General features: G+C 39.3%; 1 protein-coding gene across 2 annotated transcripts; it reads left to right on the top strand.

Annotated features, from left to right (window-relative positions):
• Positions 1–1,031: 1,031 nt before the first annotated feature.
• LOC125224844 (immunoglobulin A1 protease autotransporter-like) lies at positions 1,032–27,550 on the top strand. Of its 2 annotated transcripts, none has more exons than XM_048128341.1 (8): positions 1,032–1,174; positions 19,313–19,506; positions 20,901–21,064; positions 21,758–21,858; positions 22,312–22,404; positions 24,062–24,199; positions 24,427–25,632; positions 26,602–27,550. In XM_048128341.1, the coding sequence occupies exons 1-8, from the start codon at positions 1,169–1,171 to the stop codon at positions 26,806–26,808; spliced, it is 2,109 nt and encodes a 702-aa protein (XP_047984298.1). In that variant the 5' UTR covers positions 1,032–1,168; the 3' UTR covers positions 26,809–27,550. The 2 variants fall into 2 exon arrangements, with proteins under 2 accessions (XP_047984298.1, XP_047984297.1); XM_048128340.1 differs by having other exon boundaries at positions 20,886–21,064.
• Positions 27,551–27,807: the final 257 nt, after the last annotated feature.

Raw genomic sequence — 27,807 nt, 5'->3', positions numbered from 1 at the left:
AGCGATAGAGTTTCGTGAGCGTTTGTGCCATTCGGGTACGTACCCAGAGCGGATGCAGAAAGGAAGTTGCATACTTTCGCAGGTCCCATACAAAATTATATAGGTAAGCTTAGATAGTTTACTCCATACATGCCTATTATTATTTATTAAAAAAAAAACCAATTTTAATAACATTGCGAAAATGTTTACATACTTTTAACTGTTATAAGGATGTACGATTAATATTTACTAAAACCAAGAACGATTTAATACTGGACTGACAAATCCCATACAAAAAAGCGTACCCCTGAAATATATGGGACTTTCAGTTTAGGCAACAGCCTGGAAGTGTCCAAAATCATATTTTTTGCGTGTTTTTATTTCTTATAAGAAGAAATAACATATTTCTTTATTTTATCACAATATCACGTCAATGCACATTTCGAAAAAAAAAAGTAGCCATCATCAATGTAGTTATGATAGTATTTAATAGGTGGCGCATAAATAATCCTTGCTAAACCTTACTAAGTTTTAAACATAATATTAATAATTCGTTTTAGCATAGGTTTTCTCCCACGCAACTTATTATTTATTGTAAGCAACAAACCTCGGCTTATTATTATTCTATTCTAGTATTATCGATGCACTTAGTACATATTAGCATAATAATATCCAAATCTGAAAGAAAAATTAATAACAATTTATATCTTCTTTTTAAGAATTGAATTAATTCAACTAATGTGTAATATTCAATCTACATTAGTTTTGATTAGTTACTGTTACATTTTTTATTCATAAAAAGGACTAAGACAAACAGTTCAATATGGGTATATTTCCACAAAAACTTAGCCTGTCTAAAACTAACGATATCCAAAAAATCTAATAAATGAGAGCTAATACGGGCGATTGACCACCCTTCTCACGTAATCGCCGCTAGTATCTTAGATTGTACGCCTAATCGCCGCGTGTGGGGGGCGTATAAAGAGTATCGTTGACCCATTTCAAGCCTCATACATCAACTACGCGCGGTTGCGAACAGTATCGAACTGATTTGAAAATAGAACAGAGATTAAATAAAAAAAAGAATAACGGGATTCCGAATTTAAATTTTGATTAGTGCTACAATGGATTAAGGTGGTTGTGTGTGAAGTGTGTGTTTTTGACTGTAGTGACAGTTCAGATCTACATAATGAAGGTAAGGGCCGTTACGTTTGAATTTATTACATACATTGAACCACAGCAATGAACATACTTTTTAGGGTTCCGTACCAAAAAGGTACAACAGGAACCCTTATGGTGCGACTCTGTCCGTCTGTCACATTGTTAAATATCTCAAGAACAACTTATGCTATCGATATGAAATTTGGAATAGTTCTAAACATTGTGAACCTCTACAAGTTGAAAGTATTTTTTTTTAATTAATTAATATAAGTGATAGAAAATAGCCAAAATGAAAGGGGGGCAAACTGAAAATTTCAAGTAACTAGGTCAAGTGGGATCGTTAGAAAGAGCTCAAATTGTACATGTCAAAACAATTTTTTATATTTTTTTGGTCGTGGAAAAAAATGTCAACTATTGAAAGTTTGTACGGATTTACAGAACCCTCGGTGAGCGAGTCCGACTCGCACTTGACCGGTTTTTATATTACAAATTTACCTATTCAGTAACAGATAAGATGCTACAGGAGTGGTCAATTCTCCATAAAAACGCGTTCGACTTTTTCCTCCCTAAATCATTATTTTTTTCGGTGTCAGACCGTTTTTATGTTTTTGATATTCTTATTTTTAAAGACGCTAGAGCCCATCAAAAATTTCTACAAACGGCGTTATGGCGTAAAAACAGGTGTTTTATTCAAAATTGGTGACAATTAGCCAAAATAATAAATAGTCTGATATAGATTATTTCATTGTTATTCAGATTCTCAAATGTCGTTACCTACGAATGATACGATTGATGAAGGAGGAAACAGTCGAGAGCGGAACCTCGATTTTAAAGTTTTTTTCGCAATATTTAACTAAGTTGTTCTTAATGGACATTTTTTTCGATAAATCTAGTCAATAACACTAGTATGTATATTAAACTAGAATTCCCACATTGAAAGGCGGGCTCCTTTCCATTTTAGCATTTTCACTCCTGCAGCTTCTACCAGAATGGATCGGATCAGGAATGAGTATATTAGGGGAAGTTTGAAAGTTGCGCCTATAAACGGAAAAGATGAGGAGTGGCAGGTTGGCGTGGTACGGCCATGTAATGAGGAGGGACGAATGTCATAAAGGCAAAAGAACGTTGGAGATGAAGGTTGATGGATGGAGAGGGAGGGGTAAACCCAAACAACGCTGGATGGATTGTGTGAAAGAGGATATGAGGAAGAAACATGTGAGTGTTGAGATGACGAAAGAGAGAGGAGAATGGAAGAGGAAGTCGTGTTGTACCGACCCCACATAACGTGGGATAAGGGTAGGAGGAAAAAGAAGCTTCTAAAGGCTAAAATCCGTTTATGTGCCATTAATTTACTTATATCTAAATATTTATGTTATTGTAGCGATAGTTGTTATTAAACACTTACACAGTTGTTACCTGCACTCTCAGTTTATAAATATTTAATTTATATAATACAATGATATTAAAATATATTACAACACTATTGACAATTTCAAATTATTAATTTAGTGGTCGAAAAGTCATTATTTTACTCGTTATAATTAAAATAGTAGACTATTTAAAATCTGACCATGATTCCTGAAAACACCTATAAGTTATTTCATTAGCTCAAAATATATGTATTTAGGTAATATCACCGATACAAACTATAAAATCGATAGAATCAGGCGTTACTATGCGGAAATCCATGATAATGAAAATCTAGAAATTTCTTCTAATCCGCAAATAGATATCGTGCTAGGGCTAATCAATCTGTGCTAAGTGCTAACCCGTTATATTCTATAGGTACTTTTAAAAGTTCATGCATGCACTTACTCATACTTGCGTATTTTTTACATTCTTGTATTTTTTGCGTATGTTATCTAATTGTGGATTAGCAAAGTACCTTATCTCTAGATTTTGAGAAACTATAGGTAAGTTTCGCCTTCGCCCTTTACTTATTTACACATAATAATGCATTTTTTACACGTAAGACGCATTTTTTAAACTGACCGGTGACTGACCTTAGTCCTGATGGAAAGTGACGACAACGCCAAAGTTGTAGCTCACTGGTTCAGTAATAACCTATTCACTCTTGACTTGAATACACCCAGAAGATGCTCAACCTTTGCATTTATTTGATAGAAAGCGAAATTGCCGAGATGGACGACCTTTTAGTCCGTTTCATTAACAAGTTTGTCATACTATTACCTCTTTCAACGACACTAATGCCAAATAGGGCCTTTGGCCAGTGGAAAGTTCGCATGGATTACAACTTTTTGCAGAAGGGTACGGTCATCGTTTAAGCTGCAATGTTAACACTTTCGCAACTATGTTCATTGAACTGCAATGAGAATTTGAGAAATGTATTTACATGAATATAAGGTCCGTTAATACTGATGGCTCCTGTTGCAAAAGGTGGTGGTTGGCCTTGGGGAGCATGTCGCTTATTTATTTTGAGAAGCCAACAATACTTCTGTATAATGATAATAAGAACAATTTTATTGGATCAAAGAGCATAGATAAAGCCCTTGAAGACGGTCATCGTTAAATATGCAACCTTAATGCTTGCGCAACGCAATGGTTGTTCACTATTTCATTGAAATTAATTGAGAAACATAGATAAATGCATGGACACGTGGTCCGTAAAGTCGGCTCACGGGTTGTCGGCGTTGTCACTCCGTAGTGAAGCCAAAAAGCGTTGGTATGATGACATTAAAAGAACACCCAGGCCACAGTGGACAGAGATACCCCAAAATATAAAAGAATGGCAAAAATTTAAAGTCAACATCTCTCCGATTAAGTAACGTAAGACGAAGAGAAGATATTACTTAAGTACTTATAATTTACATTTCTGCAAGGTACTAAGCAGTTGCTAAACTGAAAATGTTCCGATAAAGTAGACCTTTTTGTGATATGACCCCTTTCTATTTAAGAATTTGAAATCACGCTACGGACACGGACGCTAGTCCCGGCTGGGGACGGACACGGACGCTAGTCCCGGCTGGGGTTAAGTAAACGTCATAATTTACAGAAGCTCGACGTTTAAAATAACATTTGTACCGACAGACAGCGCTATCAAAATGCCTGCCAACTTAGTGCGTTTTCACATTATCCGATCCGATATCGGATGTCGGAAGGATTTCGATGGAAAAATCCAAGATGGCACCTGTAATGTAAGGGAAATCGGCCTTACATCCGATATCGGATCGGATAATGTGAAAACAGACTTACGTCACAGTATAATAAAGAGTACTATCGTACAGTATGGCCACTCCCACTCCCCGCTGAAAGCGCCGCCCACCCCCTCTCGGTTACCTCACAGTTACCGCATATCAAAAACGCGAACAGTCAACCTGTCATATCTCACTCATACAAGCATGGTACGCGTTCACCTACACGAGCTTAGAATGTGTGCCAGGAACGCGGCTCTTTCATATATTTGATCGCCAGTTTCCGAGATGTGCTTACGTTGACCAGACACTTTAGCACAACTTGCCTTGTCGCGCGCGAGTTTATACATCAAGCGCGACTTTAAGTACGGACTCGCGCGCGCCAAGGCAAGTAGTGCTACAGGGGCTGGTATGACTCTGTGTGAAACATTGTTTTATTCTAAATCGGAAGTAAATTCCGCTATTATGTGACCCACTGCACTGCACTTATTTTTACTTAAGAGCGATTATGTGGTTTGATCACTTTGATCTCAATTTGGTCTGCGGTCACTTAGGGCGATTATAGAATTTAACTTTTTCGATAATTTTCCGAATTTCACTTTATAACGTAAGTACCTATCTTGTTTTTTATTTTTAGAGAGTTATTGCTGACTTATTACTGTTCACTTGAATATTATCATACCTAAGTCAAAATCAAGTGAGTATTTACTTATGGCATCTAAAGAAATGTATAGTCTAATCAAGTGATTGAAACATGACCATAAATATGTACTTATACTTACATATACTTAGATACAAAAGTGTTAGGTCTGATTTAGCCGGCGGCGCATGAACTCGCATGCGATTTTAGTTACATTGCGGGTTGTAGAGGTTACACACAATTTTGCACAGCCATCAAATACCGCAATATATTAACTCGTATTATGCTAGTTCTTGTACCGTCTAATGATCCCTTATACCTACTTACTTTAGAAACTTATTGCCTAGTAATCTGTGGTAGTGCAAGGAAGCAGCCACACATTCGATCACCAGTTACAAAAAACATACCTAATTATCTTAATGCCAAATATCACGAGCAGATAATAAAAAAGTCGAATATAGCTGTTGATAAACATAATCGCCACTTTCCGAAGTCAAGATCGACGAACGGCCTTGCCGAAACCGGTCTCAGTCGGTATGCTAATACAATTTCACTGCTATCTCATACCAGGACTACATTTCATCAAGGAATTGCAAACCGGCCAGCCTAGCAGAAGTCACAATCGTCGATTACCGTTCGTTATCATTAATCAAGTTTTGAAGTTGCTCTTAAGTTTTTTTTTATTTAATAAAAATGGGCTTACTCTTGGCCTCAGACTAGCCAAAGGCAAAGACGTGGCCTACGATGGAGTGTCGTCCACAAGATGCCTGTTCACCCTAGATTTGAAGGTTGCTGGGTTATAGGTATGAGCTCGGAAATATTTGGCAATTAAAAAAACTCAGCACCAATGTACTGTAAACATGGTTGCGATGTTAATTACATCACCTACGCGATAATTATGAGCTTTTTAATTATAACTGTCAACGAACATTGAACGCGAGTGTGTTTGTATTACATCGCAGATCGAGTAACTTTGTATGGATATAATTTTGATTTCAATTACATCTAGTTACGTTTGTGCTATAGGTACAGTCAACCAATTAGAATCCTAGGCCACGGGGGTCTACCCTGTCGCATTGACACCGTGCTTTATTTGCTATAGAAGTCAAATTGACTTTTACTATGAAAGGGTTGTACTGTACAGTGGCCTAGGATTCAGATAGTAAGAACAATAACAGTTAGAGTCTTAGCGATGTGAGTCATGTGAGTAATAGGCTACTTGCCTCCTAGTCAAATCAGCTCCTTTTTAAGAACTGTCAAAACTAATTTCAATGTCTTTCTTATGGAATTAAAATGAAATCGAATTGAGTGACGTCACGATCAACTCAGTTACTTTATATATTTATACCTGACTTAGTAAAATATAAATTGGATTTAAAAATAACTTTTATCCATGTTTTTCTTATATTTATCTGATGCTTTATTTCGTGTATGGTATAAAATATTATATTTTAAGTACAGTCAAGTTCCCTATTAAATTAGAATTACGCAGTACATTGTACGTCTAATGTGCTGATTTCATAAAATTTATTTTGCAGTTAATTTAAATAACGGGGATAATAGGTAGGATCTTTTAATAAGGAGCGGGGTTTAATAGTTAGTTTATATGTAAATATTTATTTTAAGTTTATTTTTCGTAGTTGTTGCTTAAATGTAATTTGTACTGTAATCTTGTTTTTAATAAAATATTTATTCTTTATTTAAATAACTATGATTTACTTTTCTATATAATTTTAATGAATATTAAAATGAAATATAAAATATTGACAACTACAAAAACAATCACGTAGTCCGGAACGTTAAATTAGAAACAGTGGCAATAGTCGATTGATTGTTAAAAGATGAAAATCACTTATTCACGCTAAGGCCGTTTCTTCGGAATCCTTGTTTAGTACAGGATCCCTGCTCCGTCCTCACATTCGAAGGCCCTTACAAGTCTCCGGGTGCCTCTCACTCTTATTGAGACTGCTCGAATAAGGGAAATGATTTACTGATATGCACAAATGATTGCTAATATATCGTATGTCTTTCCCATCACGGAACAATGGTATTCCGGATCTTTGGGAGGCGTGCGCGGGGCCGAAGCCAACGCGTAGAGGCCCTTTCGACACTTTAATAAAATGTAAGGGGTACACCGAGCGGATGTTGCCCTTGCCCGTATCATGGGACACACGCAGAGGCAACACCCGCCAGGGTGTAAGGACTATTTGAGAGTTAATGGAATCTAAAATGAACTGGTCTATTTTGATGAAAGTGATGGACTAAATACTGGGCTATGGATATATATATCGTATTATTATTAGTCTTAATAAATGCCTGCATGATGGTAAAACATTGTATGTATATTATTTCCTTAAGTCTCAAGTCAAACATAGGACCTAGTGCTCAACCATCAATACCTACCTGAGAAATGCACTCTGTTTACGTTGCATGTGAAATCTGGATCGACCGGTCCATCTAGACGGGTCTACGGTAACCATGTTGGCAAAACACGGCTCTATACTGATCTGACAGCCTGACTCTAATTATGATAAACTTCAACAATTTTATCTGGATCAGAGCCTCTAACTATAGATTTGTCATTTTCCAAAAAAATGTCATTAGATGGCGTAAGAGACCCGTGTCGTGACGGGTTAAGAATTTCACCACCCCCTTTCTTACTATGGGTGTCGTAGAAGTCGACTGTGGGATATGGGTTAAATTGTGGCGTAGGCGAGAGGCTGGCAACCTGTCACTGCAATGTTATGGTTACACAGTTATGGTACTTATGGTTTTCTGTCAACCCCTTATTTGCCAAGAGTGGCACTGAAACTTGAGTAGTTTCATGTGCTCTGCCTACCCCTTCATGGGATACAGGCGTGATTGTATGTATGTATGTAAGAAACAAACAATGCCTTCGAACAGTTACTAAACCCAAACATTGACAGATCTCACAAATTCTATCCATATCAGATTTCTGACGTATATCAAAATTAGAATCAGGACATTTACCTAAGTGCGCCGATAATTGTTGATTGCGATATGAGAAGCGGTGTCGTTTGATTTCCGAGAAGGTTATTTGTTTGTTGTAAAAATTTTCTGTTAAATAAATCGTTTCGAGTCTAAACCAAGTCTTCATCATTTTTTTTCCACAAAAGAAAACAAAAATTATCAGTAGGTATCACATGGAAATTTTATTTTCAAATCATTACGCACAATTGAAGTATTATTCCTACTTCATAGCCTACTATCAGTAAAAATGATAGACTTTACTTTATTGCAGCTATTAGCGCATCACAATGCACCTGATACCATCCGGACCTATACACGGCACGTTACAGTTTAACGGTGTCCATACTCTACTTGTCTGGGTGCCTGGCCAATGTGCTAATCGCTTACAATTTATTGCATACCTACATAAAATTACCAAAACCTCGTAAGTACATTTGTTTTGTTATTATAAATGGGCTTACTCGTCGCCACTAGCCAAAGGCAAAGACGTGGCCTACGATGGACTGAGCTCGCCCAGAAGATGCCTACCTAGATATCAAGGCTACCGGGTTATATGAGCTCGGAAATATAGACGCCGGAAGGAATTCCAGCCCTTGGCAGTGCGTATAAGAGAAGAAGGGTGGAAACCGAACGTGCGTCTAAAAGACCGATGGTAAAATGGGTACAGTGGAATAAGCTCGTACACGTAGATCTTGATTTCATATGATAAGATAAGATAAGATAAGATAATCATTTATTGCAAACCATGGTATACAAAGTTCTTTACATAGGTATAGGTACACGGGATCACATGGCACCCTGGTAGGGTATGGCAATTTTTCTTATACTATTTAAACAAACATATATTTTTTAGGCTTAGTCTAAATGAAATATGTAATAAAATATATGTTTTTAATACATATAATTATTGTGATTGAGTCTCTTCCATGTATTCTCGAATAGAATAATATGCTTTTTCTAATAGGATTATTTTGAGTTTAGTATTAAACAGATTTGTTTTTTTGATACATTTTATCTGGTTAGGTAGCTTGTTGTATATTTGTATAGCTCTATAGTAAGGACTTCTTTTATATATATCCAAAATCGGCTCTGGGAGGACGAGTTGGTCTCTGCGACGGGCGCTCTTGTTAAATTCAAATAGATTTAAGTTATTTTTGACAAATGTACTTATTTCTAATATGTACAAAGAAGGAAGGGTCAATATCTGTAGGGCCTGAAAATGTGGTTTACAGCTGTCGGTCTCGGGAATGTTAGCTATGATACGGATGCATTTTTTTTGTGTTATAAAAAGCTGATTTGCGTCACAGCTATGGCCCCACAACAATAGCCCATAGCTTAGCCAGGACTGTGCATAAGCGTAATACGCCGAAAGGGCGCACTGGGTGTTTGTGTTAGATTTTAAAATACTGAATGCATACAAGAAGGACGATAATTTAGATTTAACTGTGGCTACGTGTTTTTTCCAGTCAAGATGATTGTCGATTTTTATTCCAAGTAGTTTACATTCTGATTCTTCATTGATGTTTAGGTCCTGTAGAAGTGGTGTCATGTCGGTTGGTCGCTTTTGATGGGGTCTGAACTGTATAATTTTTGTTTTTGTTCGGTTTATTATCAAGTTATGATCTAGAAGCCAGTCTGATATATTATAAAACGTATCTTTGATGTGAGAGTAATTATTTGAGTTATTATCATGACTAAATAAAAGAGAGATGTCGTCAGCGAATACTATGCATTTATGGTTGGTAGTCTTTGGGAGATCGTTTATATAAATTAAAAATAGCACACAGCCCAGTACGCTGCCTTGTGGAATGGAAGTATTGACAGTTAGCCACTTAGATTGCACTTTTTGCAGATGCCCAGAGTTTTTACATTGGTGTTCGATTTGTACGAATTGGCGTCTATTTTTAAGGTATGATTGGAACCACTTGTACGCGCTACCTCGGATGCCAATGTCATATAATTTTTGTAATAAGATTGGGTGCGATACTCGATCGTATGCTTTCGAGAGATCCAGCAGCAGACCTATGGCATAGTTCTTGTTTTTTATATTTTCTAGGATATGTTGTATATAGTTGTAAACGGCCAGAGTGGTCGATCGTTTCTTTCGGAAACCAAATTGATTCAACTCACGCCTCGCCTGTACTCCCAAAAGGGGGAGCAGCTCACATGAAACTGTCCAAGCTTGATCACTTATCAAGGGATTGAAAGAACCAAAATTTTGATATTGCAGTGATAGGTTGCTAGCCCATTCTACACCACAATTAAACCCATATCCTCCTCCTGTGTGGTGACGGGTTAAGAATTTCACCACCTCCTTTCTTCCCGAAGTAGTTTACATTCTGATTCTTCATTGATGTTTAGGTCCTGTAGAAGTGGTGTCATGTCGGTTGGTCGCTTTTGATGGGGTCTGAACTGTATAATTTTTGTTTTTGTTCGGTTTATTATCAAGTTATGATCTAGAAGCCAGTCTGATATATTATAAAACGTATCTTTGATGTGAGAGTAATTATTTGAGTTATTATCATGACTAAATAAAAGAGAGATGTCGTCAGCGAATACTATGCATTTATGGTTGGTAGTCTTTGGGAGATCGTTTATATAAATTAAAAATAGCACACAGCCCAGTACGCTGCCTTGTGGAATGGAAGTATTGACAGTTAGCCACTTAGATTGCACTTTTTGCAGATGCCCAGAGTTTTTACATTGGTGTTCGATTTGTACGAATTGGCGTCTATTTTTAAGGTATGATTGGAACCACTTGTACGCGCTACCTCGGATGCCAATGTCATATAATTTTTGTAATAAGATTGGGTGCGATACTCGATCGTATGCTTTCGAGAGATCCAGCAGCAGACCTATGGCATAGTTCTTGTTTTTTATATTTTCTAGGATATGTTGTATATAGTTGTAAACGGCCAGAGTGGTCGATCGTTTCTTTCGGAAACCAAATTGATTCAACTCACGCCTCGCCTGTACTCCCAAAAGGGGGAGCAGCTCACAACAACTCACGCCTCGCCTGTACTCCCAAAAGGGGGAGCAGCTCACATGAAACTGTCCAAGCTTGATCACTTATCAAGGGATTGAAAGAACCAAAATTTTGATATTGCAGTGATAGGTTGCTAGCCCATTCTACACCACAATTAAACCCATATCCTCCTCCTGTGTGGTGACGGGTTAAGAATTTCACCACCTCCTTTCTTCCCGTGGGTGTCGTAGAAGGCGAATATGGGATATGAGTTAAATTGTGGTGTAGGCGAGATGCTGGCAACCTGTCACTGCAATGCCACAGTTTCGTTTTCTTTTAACCCCTTATTTGCCAAGAGTGGCTCTGAAGCTTTAGTAGTTTCATGTGCTCTGCCTACCCTTTTATGGGATACATGCGTGATTGTATGTATGTTGTATGTATGTAATTAAACCCATATCCCATAGTCGACTTTTACGACACCCGAGGGAGGAAAGGTACCCAATTTTTTTTTAATTTAATTGAGTTTATTTTCATTATTTGTGGTGACTTGGTGACCGACTGAACTAGAGAGGAACTTTCACCATGGAGCAGTTTTGGTGGAAGGGTGTCAATTAAGTTTCGGTGGTTCCGTGGCCGGTTTTTTGACACGTCTGGATTGCGAAGCAACTGTCATATAATAAGTATGCTAATTAATGTATGGGCCCAAAGTTGCCAAATGCCTGATAACATTTAATTTTTCGAAACGCTATTCTTTGTCGCACATATACATTTTAGAAGATAGATAGAGATTATAGAGATGACTACGGTAGGCTATGTGGCGTAAACGATATTGGCACGTTGGCTAAGCACACTTGACTGGTCATAAAGCTTAGCAATCCTGGTATGCGTAGTTTTATATAGAACCAATATAAATGTTTCGAGCACATGCAGTTTGCCTTATTTTACAACATTGTGAGCAATTGACCCAAATTGTAAATCATTACCGGCACCTTACACAAGAGAACAAGTTCATTGCTGGCATTTAAGACACCCTTTTATTGAACATTGGAAAGTCGTATCGGTGCGGAAATGCCACAAGCAATGTTCATTCCACAGTTGAGCTTTGCAAGGCAGGAAGTTTCTGGAGAAACGTACAGAGGACTGTCATTCATTCCTCTAAGTAGTAAAGATGGTGTTATTTAGAGTGACGAAGATGAGACAATCTATCAGAAATTCGTCGGAGCAGTCTTCGTTAGAAGACCGTTTCAAAACTTGACTTTATTAGGCGAGTTTCTATTTCAAAGACACCGACAAGAGTTACTGAAATGCTCGGAATGTCAGTTTGGTGAGATTTCGAAGAACTTCAATGGCTTGGGCGGTCGTTATGCAATATCCGTGACTACTATACCTTAAACTTATCTCTAGAACAAAATCCAGAAGTAAGAGGCCAGATTACGCTGGACTAAGAATTTAAATCAAGTAAAAACATTTATGAACGGTTCGCCATCGATATGCATTATATGCAAGTATGAGTAGTAATCATGCAGGCCTAGTAATGGAACGCAACATTATAACCGGGTGTTTTTTGTAGTCGCAATTTAGTAGTAATAGGTAATTTTAAATTTGCTTCAGGTAGGGCACCTATCTCTAGTTTCCTCAATTATTATTTTCCATTATAAATCTCGGATATTCGTAATTCTGGAAAACTACATATTAGTAGGTAGGTAGTAATGTAGTTCACCACAAATTAGCTTTTCTTAATCTGCTAAATATAGTAATTTCAGATACCTAGTAGTAGTTAGGAGCCTACCAAGACTTGGCTAAAATGTAATAAATAGATAGACTATCCTATATAATGGGGAATGTTCCGAGGAATTGTTCGGATGAATCACTGGTGCTTCTTTCCACCATCGCCCTACGCGACGACATTTCCATTTCCATTACTTATGGCTGGCAGTCCACAACTGTGCGTTTCTCCAGAAACTTCCTGCCTCGCGCAGCTAAACTGTACCTTCAAACTTTCAAGAAACACTATGACAACGTTCCAACCAATGAACGGTCACGGCTAACACACTACACTAGTTCCGTTTCCCCTAAACCTAAATATTAGATCAAAAAATACAAACTGCGCATCTACTAATATGGAAGGGGGGACACCTTACACAGATCAAAATAGCCCCAAACTAAGCAAAGCTTGTATTTACTATGGGTGCTGCAGTGCTGCTGTACTAAAAGGTCACTAAAGCACTTGTTCTTCTGTGTAAGCCGTCAAAGAGTATAATGTATAAATGCTTTCAGAAAACTACTTGTATGCCATGCTATGTTTGGATATCAAATATGCAGCCTCTAAATTTCTTATACCTTCATTAGAGTAGTCAACGACCCTCCTAAATAATGACTGTGAATTCACGCATCGCATGCCGCACGCCCGCGATTATGTGCGAGAAAAAGTGATTTAACTGACGAGCAGAAATAAAACGTTATTAAGTTGCATTCTGATTACATTGCTGGATTAATTGACGTTCATTAGGGGATTACAACGTTACAGCATAAATTGAAATTGTTTTCAATTAGTCACAAACGCACATGTTTTCATATTACTTATATTTTAAACTTAAACTGCTTTATAATACGCTTTTACAATACAAACAATATTTAAATTGCATATGATTTGCATAAGATCTTTCCAAAATCTAACGTCAAGAGTTTCCGTGACATGTTAAAATTTCTGATTCTTTGGATTTCGGGAGGACTTAGCGAGTGTCAAGATTGAGGGTCAACAGCTAATGACCCACGAAAGGTTTTAAAATAAGCGATTTAGTGGGCGGATATTCTTAGAACGTCGAGGTCAGAAATATTTCTGTGAAGTTTGAACTTTTCTCCTTCATCCTACTTAGTGCACAAACAGTCCACCAAATGACCAAATTGACCAAAAATGAAAAATTTATTTCATCACGTTCACCGTGGTCTACCGTTCGAATGGTGGTTAAAGTTAAAACCTACTCAGTTCCGCTTGAGTGGGCACGTGTACTACTTCATTTACCTAAAAATATTCATATTTTAAAATCATTCGTTTTAATTAACTTAGTAAAAGTCACGCATACTGCACGGTCAAGGTACCTTACTAAAACAAACTTAAAACCTTATCTATCAAAAATATTACCGTTTCTCTCGCCTAATTGTTAAAGATCATCTCAAAAACACGTATCAAACTTTGTTGTTTTCGTAATAAGAGTTAGTGTTATGTATGAAACTATAGCGGCAAATATTAAATTAGAAACGTGCATAGTAATCGCGCTTGGTTTCGCCCGCACCCACCCGTAACGGCGTGTTTCATTGGACACTTGCGTTCTGCGATGTATGAGTGTTTTTCTTTAAAATTTTCAAGTGTTGTTTACCAACAAAAATGGTGGAAAAAGTTAATTTGGAGAATTCGTTAGTGTGACGGGCAAGCGTTCGTTTTCTAACCAAAAGGATTCGTCGCGAAAAATTAATTTACCTACAACTACCCTACTGTTCTTTTCCTAGGCATTTTGAGTGTCCCACTGCTGGACATAAATTTAATTCCTCACGAATACGGAAGAGAGGCTTGACTCATAACTCTCATAAGCTCTGAGCGTAGAGCTAAATATAACTATAGCAGATTGTGCTGCAAGTGAGGAAAATTACATATTTTCGATTATAATTATTATTGAATCCTGAGCTTAGTGAGTATGTGGGCTCAAGATGGAAAAATATTTGCTACTATGTGAATGTGACACAATAATACTGCTTTTCACATTGAGAAAATATTTTAGTATTAATGCCACTTTGCTCCCTCTTAGCAGGCCCCGTAGCCGAATGGCATTTCTCCGACGCCAAACGAAAGCGATACGCCGCTGGGTGGCTAGCCGAATGGCACAATCGCTCACGAAACGCTCACGAAACGAAGCGCTAGTAGATATCTATCTCTATCGCGCTTGCGTATTGGCGCGACAGAGCCAGCGGCGTATCGCTTTCGTTTGGCGTCGGAGAAATGCCATTCGGCTACGGGGCCTGGGTGGCTAGCCGAATGGCACAATCGCTCACGAAACGCTCACGAAACGAAGCGCTAGTAGATATCTATCTCTATCGCGCTTGCGTATTGGCGCGACAGAGCCAGCGGCGTATCGCTTTCGTTTGGCGTCGGAGAAATGCCATTCGGCTACGGGGCCAGGAAAGAAAAGGTCCATTTCCAAAACGGTGATGCGAAAGTCTTTTCCGGCTTTATTATTTAGGTGCGTGAGCCAGCTTCAACTAAATGCTATTAGTGGGACTTGTACTCAACCAAGAGGCGTTCCTAACTGCGCAGACTAAACTACTGTCATTATTAAAGTAGCACTGATAATGAGTAGCTAATAATCATCAACTCTCTCTAGCATGTACACTGGTGACCGGCTCGTCCTGTCGCTGGTTTGGTTTACTTTATGCTTTAATTTTGTCGGTGTTAAACGGGATAGATCGCAGTCGGGGATATGACAAAAAGGCTTGCTTTTCTGGTCCACGTCATCGGTGACCGGACATCGGTTTATCTTATGAGTCGGGTATTATCATAAGCAAACCTAAACCATCGAAGGCGATGTCCGGTTCATAATAGGGAACTTGACTGTGCTTAAAATAAAATATTTTATACCATGTACGAAATAAAGCATCAGATAGTTACTAGAAAAACAGGGCAGAAGTTATTTTTAAATAGGTAATTTTTTTATTTAATAAGTCAGGTAGAAATAAATACAGTAACTGAATTGGCAGTGACGTCACTCAATTCGATTTCATAATATGTAATTCCATATTAGCAAGTCGTTCAAATTCGTTTTGACAGTTCGGATCTTAAAAAGAAGCTGATTTGACCAAGAGGCATGTAGCCTATTGGTACGCGGTGAAGAACTCGAGTTTATAAGACAAATTGTATTTATATATTCTGTCAAACAAGTCTGTCAGTAAATAAGAACTAAAAGGTATCCTTTTCTCTAGCACCCTAAAGAAAAGGATGCATATAGTTTTCTTTGTTCTTATTTACTGACAGACTTGGTTGACAGAGTATATCCAAAAAAATATCACCATCATTTTCACCTTTTAACCGAATAGATTTTTGTCGTGCAGGCAGTCGCAGCCGGTAAAAAGTTAGCTGCACAAAGATTTGTCTTATTTACCAGACTTCGGCGAATGGTATTAGGTATGTAATTTGTATAAATATATCAGATTACAACGGTTAAAGGGTCTTTAAAACTTTCGTTGATCTTATCGAGTCATGGATACACCCTGGCTGCTGTTCTGTCTCTGTCTGTCAGTTAACTTATGTTGGCCAGACCACGCCAGACTATCAATCCGCAAGTAAGTAAGGAAATGAACTAATAATTCTCAGCTATTTCAAACTTAACAAAATCACTACCCAGCAGGTAAAACCATGCTTAACGTTTTCGCACTAAGCTCCGCTAGAGACAAAATACTGTAATAAATTGTCGAGTGCTAAGCCGACAAATGTCTATCGAGTAATGACTCCCACCTTACACTGTACCTGTGTTATAATTTGAAGCTATAATCTGTACCTACCATGAGTACCTATTTGATGTTTTAGTACGTTTAGTTTTACTCGATCGATGCGAAAGTGAAATGCGCCCAGACGTTTATCTACTTACGTACTAGAACCAAAAGTTACATAAGTAGGTACATTGTCTGTGATGGTGTCCTGCCGTTTCGCCAAAAAACGTTTCGTCAAATTTCATTTCCCAATAATCATATCGCAATAGTTTCATTTCCCAAAGTATTGTTTGGCAAAGATATGTTTCGCAATGAATTTGTTTGGTCAAATTATCATTTGGCACAATTTTACTTAGTCAAATTTTATTTAGACAAAACTTTATTTCGCAAATGTTTTTAATGGCAAAACTTATATCCCAAAAACATGTTTGGTCAAAATTTCACATCGCAAATTTCGTAAATATTTAGGCATTTGCATTTTCATTTCTACGGGATCGTATTTTACCAAAGATTTTTTTGCCAAATTTAACTTAACACTTTCGCTACCAAGAACCCGACTGTCGGGTACACCGCTCGTAGAAGCGTAGCCGATTACATGGGTTTCCCCGTATGTAGCGAAAATGTCGTAGCGTGAAAGTGTTAAGATCTGTCAAATGATAATTTCAGTTTTATTCCCTAGTGCTTCAGTTGGACATGAAGGACAAAGAAGGTTACTCATCTTTATTTTTGTCAAATTAATTACTAGACAAAATTATTTTATCAACTATTTTTTTTTGTCAAAAAATGTTTCTACAAATTACACCATGCAAAGCCACGTTTGCCAATAAATATTACAAGACATAAATGTAATGAAATAATTTTATTAGTATTGTAACAGAAAAGTCGTGTGTGACAAAGCCAGTTTAGGTGCGACGACGAGCGAAGCGAGGAGGAGCGTGTTAGGTTGACAGTGAGCAAACCGGAAATGACTTTTTAAAGTTATTAAAAATTAATAGAACATAATGGTCTTGAAAACATCAGGTTTCTTTTTAATCATATGTATCTGGACATGTAAGTGAAAATGTCATCCTTGACATTTGCAGCAGGAGGAAAAAAAGTACGAGATACACATTATTTCACACAAATCTTGGACACAAACTACAAAGTATAAAATCAACCAACAAATTTCCAGTGCGCCATTTAATTACAATTTACAATATATTGGGAAATGGAAATTTTGCCTAACAATACCTTTGACTAAATAATATTTGGTAAAATGAAATTTGACCAAGTAAATATTTTGGGAAACAAATACTTGCCAAAAAAAGTTTTGCTAAATGTCAATTTGCGATAAGTTGTTTTGCCAAACGTTTATTTGGGAAATGATAATTTGGGAATAATAGTTTGGGATGTGAAACTTTGGGAAACATTTTTTGGCGAATCGTCAGTAAACCGACGATATCAAGTAACCTACCTATTTTAAAACGTCAAAACCCCATGGTAGAATGCTAAATATCGTCACTACTTTTAAAAAAAAACTTGTATCTTCATCTGTCAATGAAAAGAAAATTGTAGTAATATGTATGGAATGCATATAGACTTACTGCGTTTTATCTTTGAGGAACAGCGTGAGATACGAGATTTTTTAAAAGTAGTGACGATATGTTACATATTAAACTACATCGCATCGCATGTGTGTGTGTGTTTTGCGATAAAGTTAAAAACTACAACTGATTTTCATGCGGTTTCACCTACGAATATTCTTGAGGAAGGTTAAGCGTTTAAGGTATATATTTTTTTTAGATTTTCCTTTAAATTGATTGAAATATGACGGTATCTGTTGATCAAGCCGGTAAAAATTTTCACTGCTCATATGCTTTAATACTGGTAAGTGCGATAGGGACGCGCGGACGCGATAAAGTTTACCGAACTAAATATGTACCCCCTTATTCATAAACTTTCACTAAAGTTATCAATCCGATAAAGTTCGTTTGTCCCTTTCTATCACACCAATACGTCGGAAAAGGACAAACGAACTTTATCGGCTTGATAACTTTAGTGAACGTTTATGAATAAGGGGGGTAGTGTATACGCCCGCAAGACCACTTTGTTTTACCTACGCAGTACGCACAGCACAAAATACGGTCATTATCGAGTGGCGCGCAATAGTCTCGATTCCGAGAACTGTTTTCACGCACCTTTCCCTGCTGACTTTTACGGAATGTCGCCGGGGCTGGTTGTGATGAATTAATACGGGTACTGCGGCTATTTTGATATATTGCAAATAAATACTGTTATGAGTTACGAATGCTGAGAAAATAGTAACCTCCACGTGTTGTCCATAAATATTAAGGGCAAAATATAAGTAGAAATTGAAAACAAAGAATAGGTTGTGAAACGTACCTATAGTGCGTATAATATGTATCCTACCTAAAAAAATATGACAAATTATAAATGATGACCAAATTGAAATCGAACCAAACCTAGCATTAATGTGATCTCTAATTTATTTACAAAAAAACATGCTAACCGATGACTGTTAGCATGTTTTTTTGTAAATAAATAAGCATAACAGTCGAAACTAAATCACTGTTAACTACATAGAATAAAATATACAACACAGCAACAGTAAATAACAACAAAAGATTTTATCAAGTGTTCAAAAAAATGAGACTCTCAATTAAATACCTACCTACCTAGTGCAAAGTTGACTAAGACGAATAATAGATACCTACGAGTATGGCAAAGCAAAGTTGTCAATTAAACAACGCTGTGGCCTTCTTCACCACAATGACTTCACAATGACACTTCGCCGTTCAATTCCTGTTTAACAAGGAAATATTGACGCTGTTATTTATCGACCCAGAAATAGGCACATAATTTAAGTGTCAAGTCTTCGTAGTGAAATGGGCCACTGGTGTGCCAAACCCAAAAACAGTTTACTTACAATCCTTTACCTTGTTCCAGATCCAACTAGTCTACCTCACGCTATGGTCGCTATCGCAGGCCGCATACATCAGCCGCATGACGGTCAATCGCATGAGGGTGCCCTCGGCCTTCCGCCCCGGAGTCACACTTCACCGGCCCTGGACACATCCGCGGATAGTCCAGGCAGCTTCGCATAGGACGCCTTATGTCATATACAGGAATCCACCACACAGGTATAACACTAGTATACTATATAGACCACTTCATGCGGCTGCGGGTCCACACGCTCTTCCGCCCCGAAGTCACACTTCACCGGCCCTGGACACATCCGCGGAGAGTCCAGGCAGCTCCGCATAGGACGCCATATTTTATATACAGGAACCCACCACTCAGGTTCAACACTAGTACATAATAGACAACCGCATGAGGATGCCTACGTTCCGCCCCGGAGTCACACTTCACCGGCCCTGGACACATCCGCGGATAGTCCAGGCAGCTTCGCAGAGGACGCCTTATGTTATATACAGGAATCCACCACACAGGTACAACACTAGTACAGACAACCGCATGCCCACGGCCTTCCGCTCCGAAGTCACACTTCACCGGCCCTGGACACATCCGCGGATAGTCCAGGCAGCTTTGCATAGGGCGCCTTATGTTATATACAGGAATCCACCACACAGGTACAACACTAGTACAGAGAACCGCATGCCCTCGGTCTTCCGCCCCGGAGTCACACTTCACCGGCCCTGGACACATCCGCGGATAAGTCCAGGCAGCTTCGCATAGGACACCTTAGTTATATATAGAAATCCACCACACAGGTACAACACTAGTACAGACAACAGTATGCCCTCGACCTTCGGCCCACGAGTCACACTTCACCGGCCCTGGACACATCCGCGGATAGTCTAGGCAGCTTCGCATAGGATGCCTTATGTTATATATAAAGAAATCCACCACACAGGTACAACACTAGTACAGACAACCGCATGCCCACGGCCTTCCGCTCCGGAGTCACACAGTCACCGGCCCTGGACACATCCGCGGATAGTCCAGGCAGCTTCGCATAGGACGCCTTATGTTAGGTATATACAGGAATCCACCACACAGGTACAACACTAGTACAGACAACCGCAGGCCCACGGCCTTCCGCCCCGGAGTCACACTTCACCGGTCCTGGACACATCCACGGATAGTCCAGGCAGCTTCGCATAGGACGCCTTATGTTATATACAGGAATCCACCACACAGGTACCTACTGTCATGTCACTCATATCTCATATCCTGATGAAATAATTCTGACAGTTCCACTATCTAATTAATCTCCGATGTGCTTTCCGATGCCAATAGTTAGGCTTCTTTTAGTCATCGCCTAGTAAAATGCTAGCATGAAAAGTATAAGATTTATAAGGAACATGTGATCTTAAGGTAAAACTGCAGTACAAAGTCGCATGACTGTCGATTTAGCCTAAGCGGCATCGAGTCATTCTCTAGTCAAACAGACTACTTCTGCCTCCAAGCCTAAATCTTCCACTAACTGTAGTAATAACTAATACTGCCAGCAAAACCAATTTTAGTAAATTAAGCCGCTAATTCCTAAACCAAACAGGCCAATTTCCCGCAGATACGCCATGAAGCACTACGGGCCCAACCCCAACGCGAACCGAAACGTGTTCATCAACACCGGACCCTGGAAGACCACAGCTAGGCTACCGACCATCACCAGCGCCACTCCGGAGTATGAGTTCGTGAAGGCTGCGTCTGCGCCAACGGCGTTGAGAGTTAACGGTGATAAAGGTTCACTTTTTAGGCACTGCACTTCTTGAGGCTTCAGTAGAATCTTCTGGGACTCACTTGATATCTCACATTTCATACTTTTAAGTGAAAGTGCTAAGCACAAATAATCGATCGTCACAAGTCTATTGCACGTGCAATACGTGCATTCCACAGTGCTACTTATAATACTGTCCTAACACGCATTACCTACCTATTATTTATAAAATAACCTAGTGCTTATTTTCTTTTCACAATGATTTCTCCTTTCAGATACGAGCTTATGAAGGCCTAAGGATTATCTTTTCGTGCACAAATGCACAGTATTTGTTTTCATTTATCGCCAATGGAAATGTCAGAATGTCGCATAAATTGGGTAGAGATACAAAAATCACAAGTTGCATCATGTGAAGATTTGAAAATAACGATATGAGGAATTACCAATTCGCCTTGCTTTTTAATAAGCGTTGAGGATCTGCCATCACGTTGACTAAATCTTGACAATCACAATCACATATCACGCATCCTGAAATTCCTTCGATGAACTCATTGCCCAATGTTCAAGCACACTCCGTAGGCTATGAAATTAATAGCAGTAATATTAGCTTCACACTATAGCAATTCTATAGCTTTAAGAAATTCACGATAAAGCGACTTCAACATTTCCATAGGCGAAAGCAAGCGTGTTCAGTCAGTTTTGACCCACAGGTGCCATCCACACGATCCCAGCGCCCAACCTGAGTCTCTCGGAGAAGCCAATCGTGGTCATCGACGCCACGGAGCACGGAGTCAAAGTGACTACAGAATCTGTAAGTTCCCTTATGGTATGAAAAAACTCCCTCCTTAGAAATAAGTAGGTACACTGCAAAAAGGAGTGTACATGTTTCTAATGGGTCGGCAACGCGCGTGTACCCCTTGAGCGCGTGTACGCCCATAGGCTACCTACTCGTAACCTACGAGGTTACGTAGGTGACCGTTTTCACATTATCCGATCCGATATCGGATGTCAGAAGGATTTCAATGAAAAAAATCCAAGATGGCGCCTGTAATGTATGGGATATCGGTCCGACATCCGATATCGGATCGGATAATGTGAAAACGCACTTACCGCTTTCCATCAGGCGGACCGTATGCTTGTTTGTCACCGACGTGGTATTTAAAAAAACTACTCTCAATTGTTTACGCGCGGAACGAAAATTATCATGGTCAAAAAGTATTTATTAATTTATGGTGAAATTTAATTCGGTCTTTACTTTTTTCAGTCAAAACCAACATACGAAGTTACAGAGAAATACATTGAACCGTCAATTCACGTCGCTAAGATCGAATCGCCTATAGGATTTTCGAAAGCCACGGTAAGTACCTACCGTCATCATCATCATCATCATTATCAGCCTATCCTCGTCCACTGCTGGACATAGGCCTCTTCTAATGCACGCCACTGCTCCCGATCTTCAGCTAATCTCATCCAGCCAACTTGCGGATGTCGTCACTCCATCTTGTCACAGGGCGTCCTGCACCACGTTTACCGAGTCGCGGTCTCCACTCAAGAACCTTTCGGCTCCACCGACCGTCTGTCCTGCGACTAACGTGACCAGCCCACTGCCACTTCAATTTGCTAATCCGGTGAGCTATGTCGGTAACTTTGGTTCTGTGACGGATCACATCATTTCTGATGTGATCCCTCAGAGATACCCCGAGCATAGCCCTCTCCATAGCTCGTTGAGCGACTTTGAATTGGTGGACCAATCCAGCCGTGAGTGCCCACGTCTCGGCACCGTAGGTCATTACAGGTAGGACACACTGGTCGAAGACCTTCGACTTGAGACATTGTGGGATGGGTGACGAGAAGACTCCGCGAAGCTTATGGAATGCTGCCCAGCCCAGCCGAATTCTTCTGTTGGCGTCTCTCTCGAAGCTGTTCTTACCTAGTTGAAGAGTTTGCCCTAGGTAGACATACTCTAGAACAACCTCGAGCGAGATTCCATCAACTGCGATCGGTCCCGGATCAGCGTACTCGTTAAACATTACCTTGGTTTTATCTAAGTTCATCCTAAGACCGATACGCTGCGAAGACCCAGCTAGACTTTGCACCATTTCCTGTAGATCTTGCCGGGTTTTAGCCAGGATGACGATATCATCAGCAAATCGCAAATGTGAGATGTACTCGCCATTCACATTTATGCCACGTCTCGCCCAGTCTAGCATTCTGAACATATCCTCCAACGCGGCAGAGAACAACTTTGGGGATAGAACATCCCCTTGTCTCACCCCACGGCGCAGAAGGATTGGCTCAGTCTGTCCATTCTGGATTACGACGGACATAGTGGCAGCATTATATAGAGATCTCAGCACTTCGATATATCGATAGTCAACCTGGCACCTCAGCAAAGACTCGAGGACAGACCAGATCTCGACGGAGTCAAAAGCCTTCTCATAGTCCACAAACGCCATGCATAGGGGCTGATTATACTCATTTGACTTCTGTATAACTTGCCTTACTGTATGAATGTGGTCTATGGTGCTATAGCCCCTTCGAAAACCAGCCTGCTCCACTGGTTGAGCTTCGTCAAGTCTTCGTGTAAGACGATTCGAGACGACCCTTGAAAAAGCTTATAGACATGACTCAGGAGCGAGATTGGTCGGTAGTTCTTCAATAAAGTCTTATCACCTTTCTTGAAGAACAATACCACCAAGCTCCCGTGCCATGCCTTTGGAGTTCTCCCAGAGAAAAGGACTGAGTTAAATATACGCTGAAGCTCCTTCAACACCGGCTTACCGGCAGCTTTCAGCAGCTCCGTCGTAATTCCGTCCGCCCCTGGGGCTTTTCCATTTTTAAGTTGTCCAAGCGCCGTCTCGATTTCGTCTAGGCTGATGTCAGGGAGATCCTCAAAGTACCTACCGTATCCATCTTAAATATCTCAAAACGTCATTATCTCAATCATTCACCAGCCAATTCACTAATATGGAGGTCCTCAATTTTCAATAATTGAGGAATTGTATTTCTTGCAGTCCTTAACCGCCCCCGAAATTCAAACCCTGGTCCGAAACGGTGCCGCCTTGCAACTGACATCGGAATATGGACTACCGGCGATCGCTATGCCCCAGCATCAGGCTCAAATCGTGCCACAACAGTTCACAATACAACAGGTATTTTTGCCTCTCTCCCAAGAAATATAAAAAAATGTAATGTATAACAGTCATTACCTATTCATAAGCATGATGAGTCAGCGCGAACCATTAGAGCGAAATAAACTAATGATTATAGTTTAAAAAATACTGTTAGTTACGCTTCGCCTGACCAGTAGAGCATTAACTATTACAATAACTTAATAACCAATATCTAGATAAGTTTCTATATCTGTTAAAATTTCCAGGGTTTCAGTGCCATGCCAACCCACCACGACCTTGTCCAGTCCGGCGCTGAAGGCATCATAATTCCACCGAACGCACTGTATCAACCTGACCCTGGATACCTGCAAAAACTACAGAACCAACTGTTGCAGAGGTACCCCGCTGTCGAATTCATACCGTACGCTGCTGACATCCCAACTGAAGCCCAGATCCAAAGTCAAGCGTCACAAATACAACCACAAGTTATTCTGCTCCAAAACGAAGTTACCAAGCAGGCGCCAGCACCATTCGCCGCAAGAGAACAGCAAAATGATAGGAACGTCGTACAGAGGGAAACTCAAGAAAAAACTGTAGTAACATTGGTCCCCCAAAAACTTATTATCACTACTCAAAACGTCACTGAGAAACCAGCAGAAACCACGACCCCATACCAAACTACACCAACGCCACAAAATATAACAGTTCAAGTGGTCACCGAATCCCAACCTTCATCAACAGTTAAATACATAGTAGAAAGTACTACTGAAGAACATAAGACGACAACTCCACTGTACTACGCTCAAGTTGGTCAAAGCGTTGGTAGCGCGATAGCAAGTGGGTTTTTCTCAGCAATCAATGACGTTAGAGCGGCAGCTGCATTAGCTCAAGTAAGCGAAACACCGCAAGAATCAACCAGCATTGAAGCAGAAAATGCAACCACGAGCACATCTACTACATCGACCTCGACAACTACAACAAGCACCACAATGAACCCAGAATTTCAACCATACTTTGTACATAAGAAAGAAAATCAGAAGAACGAAACTAGCGGAGAATTGATATCTGTATTGGGGATTCCTTTTGCAAAACCAGAACCAGTGAAACCAAATCCTAAACCTGATGAAACAGTTAAAGTAGCTTACACTCTTTACAGAGCTGAAGATAAAGATCAGAAGGTAGCCAAAGACGGAAGTGTATATGCTGGACAGATAGTAGAAGCAAGTATAAGTGAGGACCAAGACTTCAACAAGGAGAAGAATAGCATTCTGTCTAGAAGGGCTCCTGTAAGACTGATAGCTGTTCCAGCTGAGAATCCGAGCACGACCACAACATCAACGACAACGTTGGTGCCGCAGAAAATAACAGTGGTCAAAGCGAAGATCCCGCCAAAGAGTAAGTTGACGTTTGATGACAAAACTGGTGAGCCAGTCCTGAGAATTTACGCCAGTTATGTGGATACTCCTCAGCAGGTAAGTTTGTTAGAGACTGAATTAATGTACATATTTCGACATTAAAAAACGCTGGAATTTGCTTAGGAACATGATGCGAAAATCGGTATCATCCTGGATACCACTTCGTTTTTAGGGTTCCGTAGTCAACTAGGAACCCTTATAGTTTCGCCATGTCTGTCTGTCCGTCCGTCCGTCCGTCCATCCGTCCGTCCGTCCGTCCGTCCGTCCGCGGATAATCTCAGTAACCGTAAGCACTAGAAAGCTGAAATTTGGTACCAATATTTATATCAATCACGCCAACAAAGTGCAAAAATAAAAAATGAAAAAAAATGTTTTATTAGGGTACCCCCCCTACATGTAAAGTGGGAGCTGATATTTTTTTTCATTCCAACCCCAACGTGTGATATATTGTTGGATAGGTATTTAAAAATGAATAAGGGTTTACTAAGACCGTTTTTTGATAATATTAATATTTTCGGAAATAATCGCTCCTAAAGGAAAAAAAGTGCGTCCCCCCCCTCTAACTTTTGAACCATATGTTTAAAAAATATGAAAAAAATCACAAAAGTAGAACTTTATAAAGACTTTCTAGGAAAATTGTTTTGAACTTGATAGGTTTAGTAGTTTTTGAGAAAAATACGAAAAACTACGGAACCCTACACTGAGCGTGGCCCGACACGCTCTTGGCCGGTTTTTATTAGTCATTTCATATTTTATCACTTTTCATGATTATTACAGATATATTGCGAAAAGGGTTTCCTTCGTATTTTTCCGGAAACGTTCCTATTTGTCATGCTATTCCAGTCAATGCCAGTACGTCTTGTACTGAGACTGACAGAAATAGCATGACACGTTCGTACGTTTCCGTAACGAAGGCAATTTTTTTCGCACTACATTTGTACTAAATATAAAAAGTGGAACTTGCACAAATAACATCAAAGTTGCAGCCTATGCGTTACACCACATTAATGGATGTTTAAATTTCAGAAAGAAGTGGTAGTATCCAAGCTAGCAAACATGAAGCAAAAAGAAGTTGCCCGAAAGACAGACAGTGTGGACAGCTGGAAAGCGGCAACCATCAAATCGGTCGACAAAACCCAAGGCCCCAACATGAACCAAGTAACTCAGTTTGGACTCAAACTCAGGTCAAGAAGCGACGATTACATACCACTATTCGATGATTACGAAGATTAGTACAACGATATAAGTATTTATTTCACAAGACTGTCTCCTTAGCGTAACAAATTAACTGTAAATGAAGTAAGATATTTAAGTTTAAGCGCTGCATTTAGAAAAATAGTAACCATCTATTTTTTTGAAATAAAACTATGGAAACGGACTATATCGCGTAAGTATAATGAATAATTTACAATTCATCCCGACGTTTCGAATACTTAACAGCGTTCGTGGTCAACGGGTGTTCGAAACGTCGGGATGAATTGCAAATACATTATACGCGATATAATCCGTTTCCATAGTTTTATTTCATGAGTAACTATCGCGGTAACCGAAGGCAATATCATCTATTTTTTTGCTAAAATATTACTTAAGTACATGTCATAAAGCAGAATAATAATAAAACAGAATAGTTTATTAAAGTACAGTTTAAAGAATAACAATCGTTTCGAAACCATCTCGTGCATTTACTTCATTTATTTAAATAACAGTATTTATTAAGTGTTATTAATTTAGATATAGCGATTAGATCGCTTTGACTCACTACCAGTGTTCTTCAGAATAATAAAGACATGAACAATGAAAAAAAAAACATATGTAACTGGATGTACCAAATAAGTAGCATTACATTGATAAATCCAATTGAAGGAATGTTTAAAAGATATCAGGCCGAGCTCAGCTTACCTTCAAAGGCCCGAAGCGTCACACGAAATGCGCGCTGGCGGACCGGAACTTGGACAATAAACACAAACCAATAGTAAAAGTGCTCATAGCCCACAAGTGTAGAGTGTATTTTATCAGAGTTAACCTTTAAGCATAGTGATGTATATATGCATCATGTATTTTTGACTTGACATCATGTAAAAATTCAAATTTGAATAAATCTGTCAAGGCATTTAAGGGTTAAAAGAGCGTACGTCCATCTTAAAGGCCGGCAACGCTTCTCCCACCCCTCTGGTGCTTCGGGTCTCCAGGAGCAGCAGTAATCGCTTATCATCTCCGGCGTAAAAAATGGGT

This window comes from Leguminivora glycinivorella, chromosome 3 (assembly GCF_023078275.1).
Source record: "Leguminivora glycinivorella isolate SPB_JAAS2020 chromosome 3, LegGlyc_1.1, whole genome shotgun sequence".
Taxonomy (NCBI): Eukaryota; Metazoa; Arthropoda; class Insecta; order Lepidoptera; family Tortricidae; genus Leguminivora; species Leguminivora glycinivorella.
This window is presented reverse-complemented; position numbering and strand designations above follow the sequence as displayed.